At 37.9% G+C, this 17,060-nt stretch overlaps 1 protein-coding gene across 1 annotated transcript; it reads right to left on the reverse strand.

The window, feature by feature from the left end:
* Positions 1-1,993: 1,993 nt before the first annotated feature.
* Positions 1,994-8,544, reverse strand: LOC145209136 (uncharacterized). The gene is made up of 12 exons (XM_080079384.1): positions 8,449-8,544; positions 7,160-7,316; positions 6,911-7,006; positions 6,751-6,835; positions 6,404-6,524; positions 6,238-6,341; positions 5,823-5,946; positions 5,416-5,564; positions 4,961-5,133; positions 4,486-4,640; positions 4,155-4,385; positions 1,994-3,937 (listed from the first exon to the last, which is right to left on the reverse strand). The coding sequence occupies exons 1-12, from the start codon at positions 8,488-8,490 to the stop codon at positions 2,234-2,236; spliced, it is 3,141 nt and encodes a 1,046-aa protein (XP_079935510.1). The 5' UTR covers positions 8,491-8,544; the 3' UTR covers positions 1,994-2,233.
* Positions 8,545-17,060: the final 8,516 nt, after the last annotated feature.

A 17,060-nucleotide genomic window follows, 5' to 3' on the forward strand; every position in this document is an offset into this window, starting at 1 on the left:
TGCACCCACACACTTGGTTATATAGACAGGTTTATGGGGCTCTGAGAAAGGTAATTACAGAGAAAAACGTGCGTGATTGATCTTGCAGAACAATCGTCCTACTTTCCTTGCAACAGGACAGGGTGAAACAGAGGAATAGCCCCCAATGAACTGCCTTGCCCGATGCGCACATAATAAAAAGCGATAAGTGCTATGGTTGACGTGTTCTACAAATGTTTTGATGTCTATCAACACATCTGGACCGCAAACTCTTCTTTTAACTGGTGCATGCGACCATTGTACCGAATTTTTGAACAAGATAAACTAGAAAAAAAATTACAATTATAAATTACTATAAAAATGTGACCAAAGCAAAGCCATACCACAATTAAGCCTATTTTATGCAGACTTTAAGCCCGAACCCAAATATCTTACGAGTACAACTAAACTCTAACATAAATTCTTCTGCGAAAATATCCATTTTGAGCTAAACGCTTTTGAGTTTCGTCTAAATCAGCGGTTCCCAAACTGGGGTCCGCGGTCCTTTAGGGGTCCGTGAGGCAATTTTGGGGGGACCGCGAAGTGGTTGAAGTAATTCTATAATTCTCAGTTTGTGCCACTAAATAAGTTTAAATCAAAGTAGAATTAAAAATCGACTGTCTCCATTGCTAAACAATAGCCTTTATTGTATGACAGCTATCAAAAATGCAATTGTTCGCGCACAATCGTAATGCTTTTTGTTTTGTCTGTGATGTCACAAGCTGTCTTTGGATGATTTTTTAGCGCAATTTTGCATAACCAGCTAAAATCCTGGAATCAACTTTCGTTTTTATGAAATACAGATTTAGGCTTAAGGACCGCGAGCACTCGAAATAATAGCAAAGGGACCGTTTTGAAAAATATATGAAAAAGTTTGGGAACCACTGGTCTAAATTCTAGTTTGTCCAACAGCATTTTTAGGCATGTGATACCAGTATGCGTTTTATGTGCAAAGCGCACAAAACCACGTAATTAACAAGACCAAACCACATCACCAAAACACGTGAATTTCAGCCACGTCGAATTATAATATCTATAGATAGTTCCAAACGTGCAAATTTTAAAATTTAAATTTGAAGTGTGCTACAGTTGGTTGGTTGAAATCTAATTCTAGTTCGAATTCTAGTTTAATTTCTGGTTTTTGAGAAAATGGCAATTCTAATTCTAATTTAATTTGTAAAAACTGAGATGCTATAATTTTAACTCTAATCTAATTTGAAAAAACGAACGAAAATCTAGTTGTCCAAGTCTGCTTATAAGACAAAAGTCAGTTACTGCGGCTTGATACAGCGAAAATTTGATGTATGTGCTTTCTTTCCCTATTTCTGGGCCTCACTAGCAATATGACTACATTTACTGTGACGTAACAAAGCGCCAGCCACGATTGGTGGAGAAATCTTAAACGTAACAGTGCATCTTATGTCATTGGTGGTGCAATCTTGTGCAGACCGCGTTTTACAGTTTCTTTCTGTGCTTTGAGTAGTCGCAGTTTTTGGTTGAACTTATTCAGTTTGTAAATATTTATGCTTCTACATCACAGTGTATTATGTGCAGCTATAGAAACATGAATGCTAAAGTTGATTTTAAAGTGCTGAAACGCACGTCAAAGTGCCTATAGCTTAAACCTGGACAAGTTGGTACGTATTTTGATTATGTGCACCTAAATTAATTTAATTTCGTGATACGGTTTGCGCAGAAATTAAGAGATATTGTATTTCTTAACGTCATATGTTTTTTTGCGTTTGTCGAATATTTTTGTGTGTATAATACTAGCCGATTGTGACATATCCAATGCTGTTGGCCTGTTGTGCAACACAGCAGGATATGTATCTGTCAGGCAGACAGTGTTGCGTTCGAGACAAATTAGGAAATCCTTGGTACGGCGGTCGGTGCAGATCCAGGCGGCATAAATCGAGTAAATTACGGCCGCTACAGGGTTGGCCTTTTTCAGACCAAATATTTACATTTGTTGCCATTACATTAAAAAAACTTTATTAGAGCTTTTTCAAATATCAAATGTACAGAGTGTGCAAATGGTAACACTATGAGCAAAGGCACATAACTTATTTTCAGGTAAAGTGCAACTCGTGGTAAAGAACACAAAAATGAACGAAAGTGCATTACAACACAACAAAATCAACAACACTGCCTTGCATTACGCGTTAACTCACAAAAACTGAAACTTTAAATGTCAAAACTTTAAAACTGAAAATGTTTAGTCGGTGATAGAAAACTGTAGAGCGTAGTTCATCGACTGGTTGGTCTCGCTTGACTGCACAATAACTCCGACCTTTTTCTCCCCGGGCCCTGCGACGTAGCTCCACTCGTATTTACAATCTGTGGAAACGATTGGCTCTTGCGGAGTGACGTCATCGATCAGAAGTAACACTCTGTGGTATGGGACGGTGGCAAATTCACTTCCCGATTGCCGGTACTGACCTAATGAGAGTTTAATCTCAGTAGGGACATTTCTTTCAATTTCGGCTTGGAGGGGTTGGACAAGATCAACTGAGCTCATCGTCCATATGTTGAGAGAAATTGGAAATTGAAGTTTGCATTGACTGGGATTGTTAACCTGTATAAGTGTACTGTACAGGGGAGCAAGCTGGCCACTGCTGTTTGAAACTGATTCACCGAAGACGGACAAAGCATAGACCCCTGCTTCGGTAAATCTCGCCTGAACAATACTTTCCGCTGTAGAGCTTTTGGACACAAACGCAAAACCTTCCATCTCGGAGGACTGGAGCCCGTCAATCTTCGACAAACGTGGTTTGAGCAGTAACGGAGCACCGTGCCTCAACACTACTTCGAAATCGGCGCCGCCTGTGTAAGTCCTGAAAGGTGATGTTTCCGCAAATGCCTGTTGTGTTGACATGACTGCAGACGTTGAATTTTTGAATTTCACCTTCTTAATATCACAAGAATAAAACTTGTCACCGTAAGGACCCCAGATTCGGTTGGGCGACTGCGGCAATGGTGGATTTGGCTGCGTTGTTGGCAAACATGTAACAAATGTTGTAAAAGCGCAGGGCAAGCCCTTGGCCTGTTTAATGGGAGCTGCGTACAATTTGAGGAGAAGCACGTCGCCTATGGCAACACTGGGTGGAGTGCGAATTAGAACTGTAGATGTGGTTCCGTCTGTTAACACCGTCACAAAGTCATCGTAGGTTCCAGACGAAGAAATTAGGTTGGCGATTAAAACAAGCGGTTCACTGTGCGTGAAAGTACAGTATGATTCTCCCTTGTCATCAGGCGTAAGCCAAAATCCGCCGTTGCTACCTGACCCATTGAGCACTTCCATGCCAAGATCCGAAAATACTGGTTGGACTTTACCCAAGGTTCCGTTTGGAACATCAGGAAAGGGATTTACGTGCGCTTTTCCAAGCTTTTTTGACGTGACTAGATAGTGACAAAAGGCGGAGAGACTTCCAGGCCCCGATTCGTCGTTTTGGCCGCAGTATAATGACACAACAAAGTTACCATCGTATGGCACACGTACGTGAACTAACAACTGATTCAGTTTAGGATCGCTTTGACGAGACACGACACTATGGATCGCATAGTTAGGGAACTGTTTCAGATTTAGATCTTGCAAGTCTTGGGAAAAGGCCAACTTTGTTTTGCCTTTTGCTAGAGACAGAACGACGTGTGCCTCGCCTTTTTCATCACACTGAACTACAGGTCCAAGATGACTTTTAGCTTGTAAGCCAAGATCATGCAGTGTTTTGCTGGGGCCGTAACAAAAGTTGACCACAGGAAAAGGTGGTAGATAGCTGGTTGAAGGGGGAGATTTTATTTTCGGACATTCTATTTGATAGAGACAGATGTTAGTGAAAAGTTCGTCTTCACTGAACTTCGATGACAATCCAAAAATTTTGAAAAGAAATTTTCCAGGTGAAGGTAAAAAGATTTCGAATATCTGCAAACAAACACAGTCAATCAAAATACACAGATGTGAAGACATTAAAATACAACATACATTAAAAAAGGTTTGGAACTCGCTTAAAATGATTTGGGTTTTTTGGAGGATACACAACAAATTATTCCACTTCTTCACAAAAAATGTATATATATATTCCCTTAAGTTTTGAACAATGAACAGGTTATTTGTTCACATAAAAAAAACTCTTTCTAACCTCAACATCGGGTTTCGAATAATGCAGTACATATTGCTGCAGGTCGGGTGAACTTTTCATAGTCTCGCGATGACGAAGTTCACCTTTGAACTTTGCGTCAGCACGCCCGAAAAGCGAAACTCCCAGTTTAATTTGCACGTATCCGTGTTCGTCCGCAGAAATAACTCCGTTCTGATGAGAGTTTTGCGTAAGTTTCAGTTTGTAGAATAAGGGCCATTGCTTGATCGTAGTCTGTTAAGAAGGAAGTTATGATTAGAATCTTATCCATCTCATATCGCACGCTACGGCTACATAAACAATAATGTCATAAACAAACAGTAAAGGGGCAAACCTGAAATTGATCGAGGGTAATTGGCTTTGGTAATAGTTGCCACGCTTTGTCATCCGGAAAATGAGTGTTGACCAATATATCCGGGTCGGTAAGGAAATAATGTTCTTCGTATCGATATTCTGTTTGCCACTGCTCACGCGATACCGTGTTTTCTTCTACACATTACAATAAGTAATACAACTTACAATAAGTAATACAACTGACAGATTTAGTATATTTTATGTCTTCCACGGCATTTTGTGCTGAACTGTTGCTATTAAGATGTATTGCTACGCAGGACCAATATTTCGATTTTTGGTGGCCTCACTTTTTTATTGCGGCAAATATGAATTAGTTGTGTTCTAGTTTGTTTTAATAAGCCATAAAACAGCATTCAACCACCATTAAACACAAATTCATATTCCCTGTTTAGATAACCGCCTTTCTGATCAAACAAGCATTTATCCTTATCAGACGCGATTAATTTTTTACTAACCGTTGACGTGTCGTGCACCCCAATGCGTATCGATCAGTCTCCATTGTCTGTCGATTAACACAGCATTCCACGTTCCCCTCAATGGATCGGAGACACCAGAAAATTTGTAATCCGGTGTATAACCCAAACCTTTCAGGTAACCTTGCACCAGTTTAGCATGCAACCCAGCAGCACTAAAAACAAACACGTAAAAACTGTGGATTGCCAAATGTTTCTAGTACAAAGTTTTTTTACGTTTTGGTGTATATATGTACCCTATTTCTCTGAACATCGCCGTACCTGCTGATAAAAAACACCCTATGGAGCATTTGTTTTTGTTCGTTAATGCGTGTTGATAAATAGGCAATATATTTGTGTTGGTAATGGTAAATGTCGAAATCGGAACATTTTTTGCAACGACTTGTGTGCTAATGCATTACTGCTAGAGTCAAAACCTGTTTGGAAATTTCACTTACTGGCATAGGCGTTGGAAAAGTGACGCATATGACTTGGCGTCATCTTTTACCGCTTTTAAATAGGCAAGTGGGGAATCTTCAGGCATAGATGGCGGAAACACGATCGAGTTGAGATTTTGTGACGTAATCCAATGGAACAGGATTCGAACCTAACATTTTTTGCAAAAAAATGGACTGCGTTATTTTAAAGATCAATAAAGTTCATAAAAAAGACGAAATATTAACGATTTGTTTTAGTTCAAACTAAATCTTAAAATCACAGTCTACCATAAGTTGCGATTCTCGTTAATCGCATGAACGTATTTGGCACATTGAGTTACCAATATTTCCATACTGCATAAATAGCTATTTAAATGTAACGTATTTTAATTGCAATGTGTCCGAACTATTTAGGCTACTTAACTTGCCTTCTCCAAGTCTGATAGGTCGCTGATAAACAAGTTTTTCATCAAGGTTTCGAATGTGACGTGACTTGACTCTAAGCTCACCGCGTATTTTTCCAAATCATTAAAGAGCTCGATGTTGTCGTCACTGAAAATTCAGTTGTAGTTTTGTGATTGACATTTCCAAACAAAAAACATAAATGCAATTTTTTGATTGAACTGGTGTCAGTAGTTCACGTATGATATTGTTGACGCTGTAGTAAAACAGGAAACGAAAAAACAAAATAATTTTAAACATTTCGGTTTCTACATGGAAAGCGAAGGACAAACATTTGTCAACCGATATAGAAAATCGTCTTCTAAATGTCAAGCAAACCATGATGTTTTATGCTTTTTTATCTTTTTGGCAAAAGATATTTGAACTAAAAGTACAACAAACCTGTACAAAACATCCTTAGAAGTTGTTGGTGCTGCTGGATTCGGTGCCTCGTCAATTTTCGAATTAGCGATCGATTCTACATTAGCTTGTGCGTCCGGCTTGATCTAAAAAAATACCCCAATGCGAATTAATAGCAAGAAGTTATAGGTTTAAAATACCGGTTTACCTCAGGTTCGCAGATCACAACTCCAGTGTCATTGCCCAGTTTTTTCTGCTTTCGCTGTCGTAACTTTTCTTCCAAAGCCAATTTGCTTCTTAGCTGTTGCTGGTTGAGGTTATCCTCATTGCTTAAAGAAAAAAAAAAGCAGGATCAATAAAAAACAAAATCACGGCAGCTTATTTACTATGGTTTCGTCCAATAGTGTTTAAAAGGTATGGTATGTTATTGTATTAACAAAAAAGAGACTGCTGCAATAGACAACCTTTGTATAAACTTCTTAATTGGTTGAATGTTGTCTAAGATCAGTTTTAGCGTTTTCTGCATCTTCTTTTTTTCGTTGTTACAAAACTTACATTTCTTTTTGCCTCTTGAAAGCATCCAGCTGTTGTTGAATATCTGACTCGGTTGCTTGTTGGGGAACGATGGCTTGTCTTGGTGCTGTAGAATTCAAGAAGGAAATTTTAGTTGTGATGTAAGTAAACAATTAACTTAACAAACTGCTGCTTGATGTACTTTGCGAAATTACAGAGTTGGATACTTTCGGTGCAGTTTCCTGTTCATAATCCGACTCGTCATCGTTTTGGGACTTTATGTTTCCTGTGTACGTATCTGTTTGATACAAATACCATGCATTACATAAACTATATCGCCCAACAACTTTTATACGGAAAATGTGCACGACTGTTTCAAACTTTTGCCAACGGAAAACTGCTAATAAAACCACTTACGATCAAGATTTTTAAACTGCAAAAAGTAAAATACCGTCATAGTCGGTTATGCTGGTTTGGTAATTTGCATTGCCATTTTCAGTTTTTTGGATCTGAAAACTATTTTCTGGAAAATCATTGTCGGAAACAATCAGTTCCGGAGGGGGAGGTTGAATATTGGTTTGGCCAATTCCATTGAAATATTCAGGTTTCTGTAAAAGTGCAATATGGGGTTAAAAATTTATTTGCAATCAATCTGGGTGGATACTAAAGGGTACAGACGTATTTTACTGTAGTGCCGCGTACAAACGTGACAGGCCAAAGAGAAATGTGTGTGCTCGAAAGGTAATAAAACTTTGATGAAAGGTACAATGTACGAATATTAATATTTACAACCATACATCTCACACCATTCTTTTACATGGACCCTAGTGTCTCAAAGGGAATTTAAACAATACATTTGATTTGAAATAACGTTTGGACAGTATTAATGTAACGCACGCGCCAAACACCAGTACAAAATCCATAAATATGGTGTATACTGTATAGGCCCAACATTATTTCTTAAAAATTTCCTAACGTAAATTTGGTCACAATTTAATAACTAAAAGACCTCAGGCAAGTTTAGAATATATTTAGAATATAATGCAGATAGGCGTCTTTCTCGTTCTATCGTCAAACAAAGTAGAAAATTTGTCAAAAAATGGCATAGTGGTTTTGAGTAAATGTTTTATTTAACAATGATTTACTTGACAAAAAATATGACGGGACCTATATATCAATGTCTCATCAGCTGGTAATCTTACACCTGTGGGTGTAAATTTACAACTTTCCCATGACGACATAAACAATAAGATCACCGCACTTGTTCATCAGTAGCTCATTGTTGATCCAAACAAGGAAAAACAATTCTATAGTTACTTTTAGCATCCACTATAATTGAAACAAAATGAGGTAAGCTCATTGTAACAGCTTTTTAAAAAGAGAAATGAAACCAATTCATACTTTAAAATACCATACATAGTCACCCGCACGTTGGTCATCAATAATGGTTACAAATATTTAATTGATTTTGTGCATTTAATACAAATACATAAAAAAGTTGCTTACTCGCCCATAGGCGAATTTTTGGCATTCCACCTGTAGCCTCGTCTGTGGAAGCTATAACCTTATTTTAATGAATTGTTTGCATTGTCTGATCGATTTACTGCTTTGGCAAAGTTACTTAAGAGGGAAACAAGCTCTTTAAAAATTATTACGCGCCATATGACGTCATGGACAAGCAGCCTGTTCACACAGAACGTGTACGTTGTACAGATCCAATAATAATATGTAGCAACTCACCTGCTGAACAATCTTGGCCGACTTGCTATTGACACAGCCCATAGTTTGAACGAGGTTGTGCAAATGTTACATAAGTATATGAACTGTATTCACGTCGAACCTGCACAACAAATTATGAAGTAATAAGGGTGAACACACTGTTTTTTTAACCTTGACACGAATTGCCGAAGGTCCTACGATAAACTACATTGTTCTTTCTCGCTGTTTGTCTACAAATGTAAGCTCGTATTGTGTCACAACAATACCTCAAGGACATCTGAAGTTCAATGCGCCTCAAGCCTTAATTGTCTACTGTCAGCAGAGTGGCACTGAGGTATCTGTGTGTCTGACTTGTTTGTTCAAAAAGGTAACATGTAAGACGCGCTGCGTTTATTTTAATCAATGTATTTGAATATCGATGATGTAAACATATGCCATTATGCCTTTTTATTGCTATTTTCTCCTCGCATGGTTTTCAAATGGACCAGCTGCCATCAGGATATTACGTGGTCATCAAATGCAAATATATAAGCGATATATGGATGACAGCTGTCATATTTTATTGCCGACAATAAAAACATTTGTACTTTGGCAAATACCTTCTGTAACGATTTGTTTATTCCCTACTTTACCTGACTTAAAAGAAGACTGTGGTATAAAGAAGAAGAAACTGATTGCATTATTTTGTTACAATGGCAACAACTGCAACTGCCCCTAGCCCAAACATCAACTTTTACTCAATTTCCACGTGAGACAAAACCTATTGTCTGCTGGTCTCACCGCACCCAGTCCAGTAGTAGAGCCTTTCAGTCGGTAAATTAAACAGAGCTAAATCAATATCGCGTGCCAATTGTTTGCTGCTGTATATCAGATATCAATCTAAGTCATAAAATAAAAGCAAACATTTTACAATTGTTCCAAAGATAAATGTTTACCTACTGCAGACAGTCTACTGCTCCATAGTGGCTACTTGTTCCAAGTCCTACCTAGACTGGGATTGCCATAATGTGAAAAGCGAAACTTATTTTTTGTGCCTGTGTTCACTATCGGTACAAGGGAATTTGCTTGCAGCAAACAACGCCAAATCAGCACTGGTAAACAATGGCCTAAACACACCGTGCTAATCTGTGGTATACCTTTAATGTCAAGTAACCGTAATACTGATTTTGGTTCCCAAAACGAATTAAACATTCAATTGACACTACAACACCTGGCTCGTGTGGTGTCAAGTGTCGGGCTTTGTTAAATTGTTTGTACGTCACAAGACTTTCAACAAAGACTCCTTCCCCCAGCTGTAAATATTTAAACACGCGCCAATACAAATACATAGTTTGGACTGTTGTTAAAACAGCTACATAAGCCTACGTGGAATATAATATATGGGTTGTTAAAACCGACCAAACCAAGTGTTAGTTGAACTGTTGGAATGTTAGATTACGATGTAAATATTAGTTAAATTAGTAACATTTTTGACATGCAAAAGTCAGGTAAAGTTTTGCTAAGTATAAACTACGTGGTCACTGTTCAAACGGGTAAGTTGTCCTATAGCAAAAAAAAACTTCACACCTCTGTTTCAGATGTAACAACAATACAGAAAAACAAGTTGAAACCAATATACTGCGCCTGCGGCACAGCGCAAACTAAAAGTACAAAACAAACCTCATTATTGTTTATTCGTCTTCCTTTCCCCATACGCAACACAAAATCCGTTCTTTCAGCATGTCCACTTTACTTAAAACGCGTCATGATAGAGTTATGAAATGTATCAGTCGATTGACGTTTATTTCTTAAGTAAGAGGTTAAAGGCAAAAAAGGAAGAGGCAAAAATTGTATTTTATGACATCACAGAGGACTATACCAGCAATGTACAGTAGCTTGCTTGCTGTTGTCAGTTGATGTCGTATTTAATGGATTTATAGTGTATTGTCGTCTTTGCAAAACCACAACAGGGCAAAAGTTTATTTTTTACATTTGCGTACAGTAAGTTTATTCAGGTTTCCTAAAAACTTTCGGTAATAATTCAATTTTGTAAAAACTGTTGTAAACAGCTTCTGGCAACAATAAATTAGTTTTAGATGCAATATAAAGTCATAAACGACTGCGCAGTTCTGACGCTAAAATTTCGACTCGGTATAACATTGAGACACCAACAAAAAAGGCTGCAAAAAGTTCCTGGTGTGTTTAATGAGTTATCACCATTTTAACATGCGACGTTTACTGTTCACAAGGTCACCGACCCCTGTTGGAAGCTTTCTCTTGACTTGGCCCCTTTCTCTCGATTTTCCGCATCTGCAGCAAGCGAAACGGCTTTCTTTCTTTCCAATACCTACTTAGGTGTCATGCAACCCTTAATCGCACTAGTGTTCGAATTTAAACGAATATGCAGTTATTATGATAAATTCTGCTAATTATGCAGCTATTCTATACCAAATCAGCTCGTTTCGATTTGCCCGCTCAAAGCTCACAAGTAGGCCTAATTAGGCCACCTAAGGGAAATTGTGCAACGGGTTTGTCCTAATATATTGCCAAATCGTGCTGTTATGTTTGCAATATTTCCTGTTACAGTTGAATTAGGTAGTCACAAAATCTTGTTTCTGTGCTCATAGTCGCGTGTTTGTACTGTGCTGTGATTGGACGCTGTCTTAGCACAGAAGCTTGTTTATCTTAAGACTCATTGACGAATTTAACAACCTCCTCTATCGGCCGCCACATATATCAACAAACGCTACACTGTTTACAACTCAAATGCCAACATACCGAAATATTTTCAAGAACGAATATATTATTAGGCTACATAAGAAACATATATTGCCGATCAAATGTAAAAAAATATTTTTCAGAAAAACTAGAAACAAAAAACGAATAAATTGTATAAGCTACGTATAAACATATCTATGTACAAAGTTCATACAAAACAAAAATAAACAAAATAACTTTTTAAAATTCTAAGCTTTTGTACTTTTCTTTAAAATGGAAACATGGTCAGGAAACAGTCTTTTACCAACAACGAAATGAGCTGCACAGTAAATTGAAATAGGCTACATTTGTGGGCAAATAGGACGCCTTGGAAAAACAAAACATGTGAAATCTCAAAAAATTATATACATATTCAGATATGTGTTTGTGCAATTGATCATCCACTAAGTGGTGACTTTATATTCTAGCATGTAACTCATGGATGAGCTTTGTTTTGTGTCCTTAACAGCCACGTAAACCAACTTTTCCGCAGGCCCTGCAAAATACTTCCACTCATATTCACACTCGCCTTGGACTTCGGGCTCCTGAGGAGTTTTGCCATCAGTCAGAAGCATGACTTGGTAAAATGGAACAACTTTTACTAAAGTATTTGTTTTCTGGTAACGACCCACCCTCATTTTAAATGTAACCGGCTGATTCCTTGGAATTTCTGATGTTAATGGTTGTGTCAAATTGACATTTGAGTCTGACCAAATTCCGTAAGACTTTGGAAAGGGAAGGTGGCAGTCACTAGCAGCAACAACCTCAAAGAGAGCGTTGCACAAAAATCCAAGCCGGTCGGAAGAGTTATCAGAAATTGATCTACCGTATAATTGTAACACATAAACTCCTTTTTCAACAAATCTCAAAAGGATTTTCGTTTTGGTCTCAGAGGCGAGAGACAAGAAAGCAAACCCATCGCACTGTGTTTCTTTTCCATCTTTAATTTTGGCCAGAACTGGTTTCAGTTTGAGAGGTATTTTTTGGTCAAGTACAACTTCCATGTCTGGGCCTCCTTTATAAATTCTGAAAGGTATTGCGTCGGACTCCGAAGAATAAATTGGTTGGACTGCAGGAAAAGAATTATTAAACTTCAGTGAAATTATCTTACATGTATAAAAGGAATCAGTAACAGAACCCCAACTTCTGTTGTGAGATGTCGGAAAGGCAATACAAGGCTGGTTTGGTTGTTTCACAGCAACCAACGCAGCGAAAAGAAAGGGTAAAGATTCAGATCGGCCAGCAGGAGCACAATAAACTTTCAGTGCCAACGTTTCCCCATTTTTAATGGTTGGTGGGGTGCGTATAAGAATGGTAGATGACTTTCCGTCCGTTATTACTGTCACGAATTCATCGTGCTTGCCAGTTAAAGATTGCAAATGTGCAGTCGTAACAAGTGGTTGATTGTGCGCGAAAGTGTACCACGATTCTCCTTTATCATCAGGTTGAAGCCAAAATTCATCGTCACCTCCGCCAGAACAAGAAGTCACGTCAATGCCAAGGTTAGAAAAATGTGGTTCCGATTTGCCCAAAGCACCGTTTGTCACTTCCGGAAATGATTTCTCTGCATTTCTGGATTTTTGTGTGCAAGTGACAAGATAGTAACAAAACGCAGGGTAGGATGCATTCGCGTCTTCCTGTTGGTCACAGGCATACAAAGTAAGCAAAAAGTTTCCAGTGCAAGGGACCCTAATATAAACTATCAAAAGTAATTCTGTATCGTCCATTTTGTTAGCAAACAAAAATCGCACAGTGGAATCAGGAAGTTTAGTTAAATCAACATCCTTCAAGTCTTGCAAAAATTTTAAGCCTGGTTTGCTTTTTGGAACCGACATGACAATTTTAGCTTCACCTTTCTCATCACAATCAACCACTGCACCATAATGACTCCTAGCTTTTAAACCAAGGTCATTAGTCGGTTTAGTGGGGCCATAGCAATAGTCGACCGCTGGAAAAGGTGGGCGATAAATTGTAGGAGGAGACGGTTCAATGTTTGTACATTCAATCAAAAATTTACAAATATAACTACTTTTGTTTTTGCGGAAATTATGTGATGCGCCATACATTTTAAGCAAGTAGCTGCCTGGGGCCGGTGCGAAGATTTCAAAAATCTGAAACAACAGGACTGTGTAAATAAACATGTAGATCGTAGTTGATAAATAAAATTTAAATGTTTACCTCCTCATTTGATTTTTGGTAATGTAAATCGTTTTGCTTAACAGGATTCAACTTGGAATTATTTTCCATTTTTTTGAAAACTTTCAAGCTGAATGTCGCATGAGGTCGAACTGCTGGTGGCACGCCTAGTTTGATTTGTACATAACCGTGTTGATCTGCTGCGATCACTCCGCTGTGGTGCGAGTTTTGTGAGAGATTTAATTTGTAATAGAGTGGCCATTGTCGAATTGTATCCTGCAAAATAAAAAAATACTTGTTGCTTTTATAATTAACATACTAAATTCAATATGATCGCTATATTGCTTTGCCAGCGTCACACACTGTTTGAGTATATAAAATTTTCTTACTTTTATTCTTTTAGGATTTATTATGTTTGTAAATTATATTGATCGGTTGTCTCACTAAAACTGTTTGTTTTATTTTACATAATTCAAAAACAAAGGATCACACTTTTTAACTAGGATCCCTACCCATTTAGGCCAAGAACCGCCCGGATGTGCTGCATTGTGACAAACGTCCAAAGATGTATGCGTGAACATAAACGAAAACGTACAAACCTCAAACTGATCCAGGGTGATTGGTTGAGGTAAAAGTTGCCATTCCTTCTCATCCGGAAAATGAGTGTTTATTAGGTTTTCAGGGTCGGTAAGAAAGTAAAATTCTTCATATTCATATTCCAAATGCCAGTTTTCTCGAGGTTTCTCTTCTTCCTCTGTCACAAATCTCATAACCATTAAAAATATGTTTAGTATGAATTGCGATTTCACACCATTACCAATAATACTGCGAGCTCCCCAGTTAGTATCAACAAATCTCCATTGTCTGTCAATGAGCACCGCGTTCCAACTACCTCTCAAAGGATCAGTTTGATTAGAGAATTTGTAGCCCGGCTCGTAACCAACTGCTTTCACATATCCCGAGATGGTTTTTGCGTGCAAACCTGCAGCACTAAAGACATGGCATTAAAAGATTATGCAAAAACGTTTCCTAGTAATTACAAGAAACCGGAATATTTTTGATTGAAAAATACCAACATTGTGTAATTGAATCAAACAAGAAAACCGTTTGTACATTAACAGCAGTTTGTGCCAACCGCTTTAAAAAAAATTAATTGAGTAGCAGAATTGGTTTTTTTCGAAACCACATGTTCCGTCCTAATTTGTTTATTATAATTTTGTTTTTCAAAACTGACGCTTTTTTACACAAAATGTGCATTTAAAGTCCATGGTTAACACCCCTCTTGAAAATATCTGACGAGCACTGGCAAAGACTCCCTGTTTTATTTTCAAACTTACTTGCACAATCGTTGAAAAAGGGATGCATATGACTTGTTTTCATCTTTAATCGCCTTTAAATAACCTAAAGGCGAATCTTCATCCAATGAAATTGGAAAATCTATGGCATCTAAATTTTGGAAAGTAATCCAATGAAACAAGATACGAACCTAAAAACACAAAATCCACCAATGAAATTTAACCTTATTGCCATCTTTTGCACTTTCGGCAATATATTTGTAGCATCGCTGAACCACATGTTAAAAACAACCATTTAGCACATTCCAAACCTTTTCAAGCTCAGACAAATCGTCGATGAGCAAATTTGTCATCAGCACCTTGAAAGTAATATTGCTAGATTTTAGACTGATCGCGTGGCTTTCTAGATCGCTGAAGAGGGCAATGTTGTCGCCATCACTTAAAAAGAACAAAAAAATCAGTATGTTCATTGGCCGTAGTTGAACTGTTTTTGTGTATTATACCTGTACAAACAATCCTTGTTTATTGAAGGTTTGATTACTTTCGTGACTTCTGTTTGGGAACGGTCTGCAATCGACGATATACCGGACTTTGCCTCTGAATCTGCCTTTGAAATCTTAAAAAAACGGTGTTGTGGATTAAACTTAAAGCCTACTCAAGAACCCTAAAAATAAATTAACCGAAGTGTCTGTGGTCACTGTTACTTCAGTCTTCTTTCTGTTTTGCTTTCGTCTCTGTAGTTTTTCTTGCAGTGATAATTCGTGTCTTAGTTTCTGTTTCTCGAGACTGTCTTTATTTCTGTCAAAAGAAAAAAAAAAGTTTGAATAAAGATTGATATTGACGACCGTGAGTTGCTTACAGCTCTTCTCTCATTCGAAACTCTTCGATATGTCTTGCAACATCAATCTCACCGGAATCATTAGTCGATTTGATTTTCATTTCCAAAGTTTTCCTTTCCTTTGATATATCTAATTATAAACCAGGAAAAGGTTATGTAAGATTTTAGCAACTTTTATGTCAGTTGGTGTCATTTGTTTTAGAATACTTGTGGTTGTTGTTTGTGTAAGGTCATCATGTTGCGTTTAAATGTTTCCCAAAGGTAAGCGTATCAGTGCAAAAGTCACAAATTTGCGTCTGTTCACTCCTGATCATATTACTGAGTTCGCCTCATCGCCAACAATAAAATGTCACGGAGCGTTTGTACGTTAATCAAATCGTTATTTGTTTTAGGAACTTATGTTTATTCCCGCACATCTCAATTTAAAGGGCACTGACATTCTTTGAGGGTGGGGTTACTGGTTCCAAACAGGCAAATCCCCCGATTGTGTATGCAGAGTGCTTATCTGGGGGAACGAATGTCGTTTTATGGGAAACTCCTTATTTCTACCAAACGTATAGTTCAGATATCAAGCACAAACCACCCAATAAAACACATTGAAAGACATTTTATGCCCTTTGTGTGGCAACTGAAGGCACACATAATTGCTCTCAACGTGATTGCACCTAGTTTGTTAACCTTCGGGGGGTCCTTGGTTTGAGGTAATAATTGACTTTGGTAGCTTCGTGTCGGTTGATTGAGGTGATGAACTTGTTGACGTTGATTGAAAAGTAGTGAAAGCTTGGCTGGTTTCTGACTCCTCGCGACTTGACATTTCCTCATTCGATTCAACGGTTGAACCCAAAGATCCATGGCTTAACGCCTGAGACTGCACATCATAAACATAAAACACTATACCATTAACAAACATTTTTTAACGTCAAAAGTCTAAACTCATAGTAATAAATCAGGAAAATTGTGGTTTCAATCACCTTTGATACTTGCAACTTACCTCATGCACGACTGTGGCGATACTGCTAGAGCAACCCATGTCTGTTCAAAAACGGCCAAAAGTTTTGCTTGTACGAGAAGATTTCAAGGCGTCTTTTTGTACCTCGTGGCTGAAACAAAACGATAAGAATGAACTAAACAATGAAACCCAAACTTCACTGATCCAGGTAAGATAAGCAACCTATCCTTATAAACAAACGTAAAAAAGTTCGTGCTTTAGATTTCCTTTAATCACCAATGCTTTTTGCCGTAAATTACCAGTGAAAATATTAAAGCAACAGACGACCATAAGGCTCGATAACAACACTATGTCTAAGTATAACTTGTAACAGATGCGTGACCACTTTATGTGCAGATGGCAGCATGTTAAGTACGCTAAATATCCTTACGTTTGCGAAACAACTAACTACCCCGACGGGGGTGTAGATACTTGGTAAAACATATAAAATTGGGTAGTTACTTTTACAGTCCTTTAGTCGAGTAGCAATATTGACTTTACATACAACAACCGTAAGCCTAAACCATTAAACGATGCTGACACAATATATGTTCTGCCTGACCTATCAAGCTACAGTCAAAGTTTTTGTTTGCTGTTTGGTTGAAGGTTGGCGTCACAGGTTGCCTTGGGCACAACAAAC

The sequence above is a fragment of the Phallusia mammillata genome, chromosome 1 (assembly GCF_965637545.1).
Source record: "Phallusia mammillata chromosome 1, kaPhaMamm4.hap1.1, whole genome shotgun sequence".
Lineage (NCBI taxonomy): Eukaryota > Metazoa > Chordata > Ascidiacea > Phlebobranchia > Ascidiidae > Phallusia > Phallusia mammillata.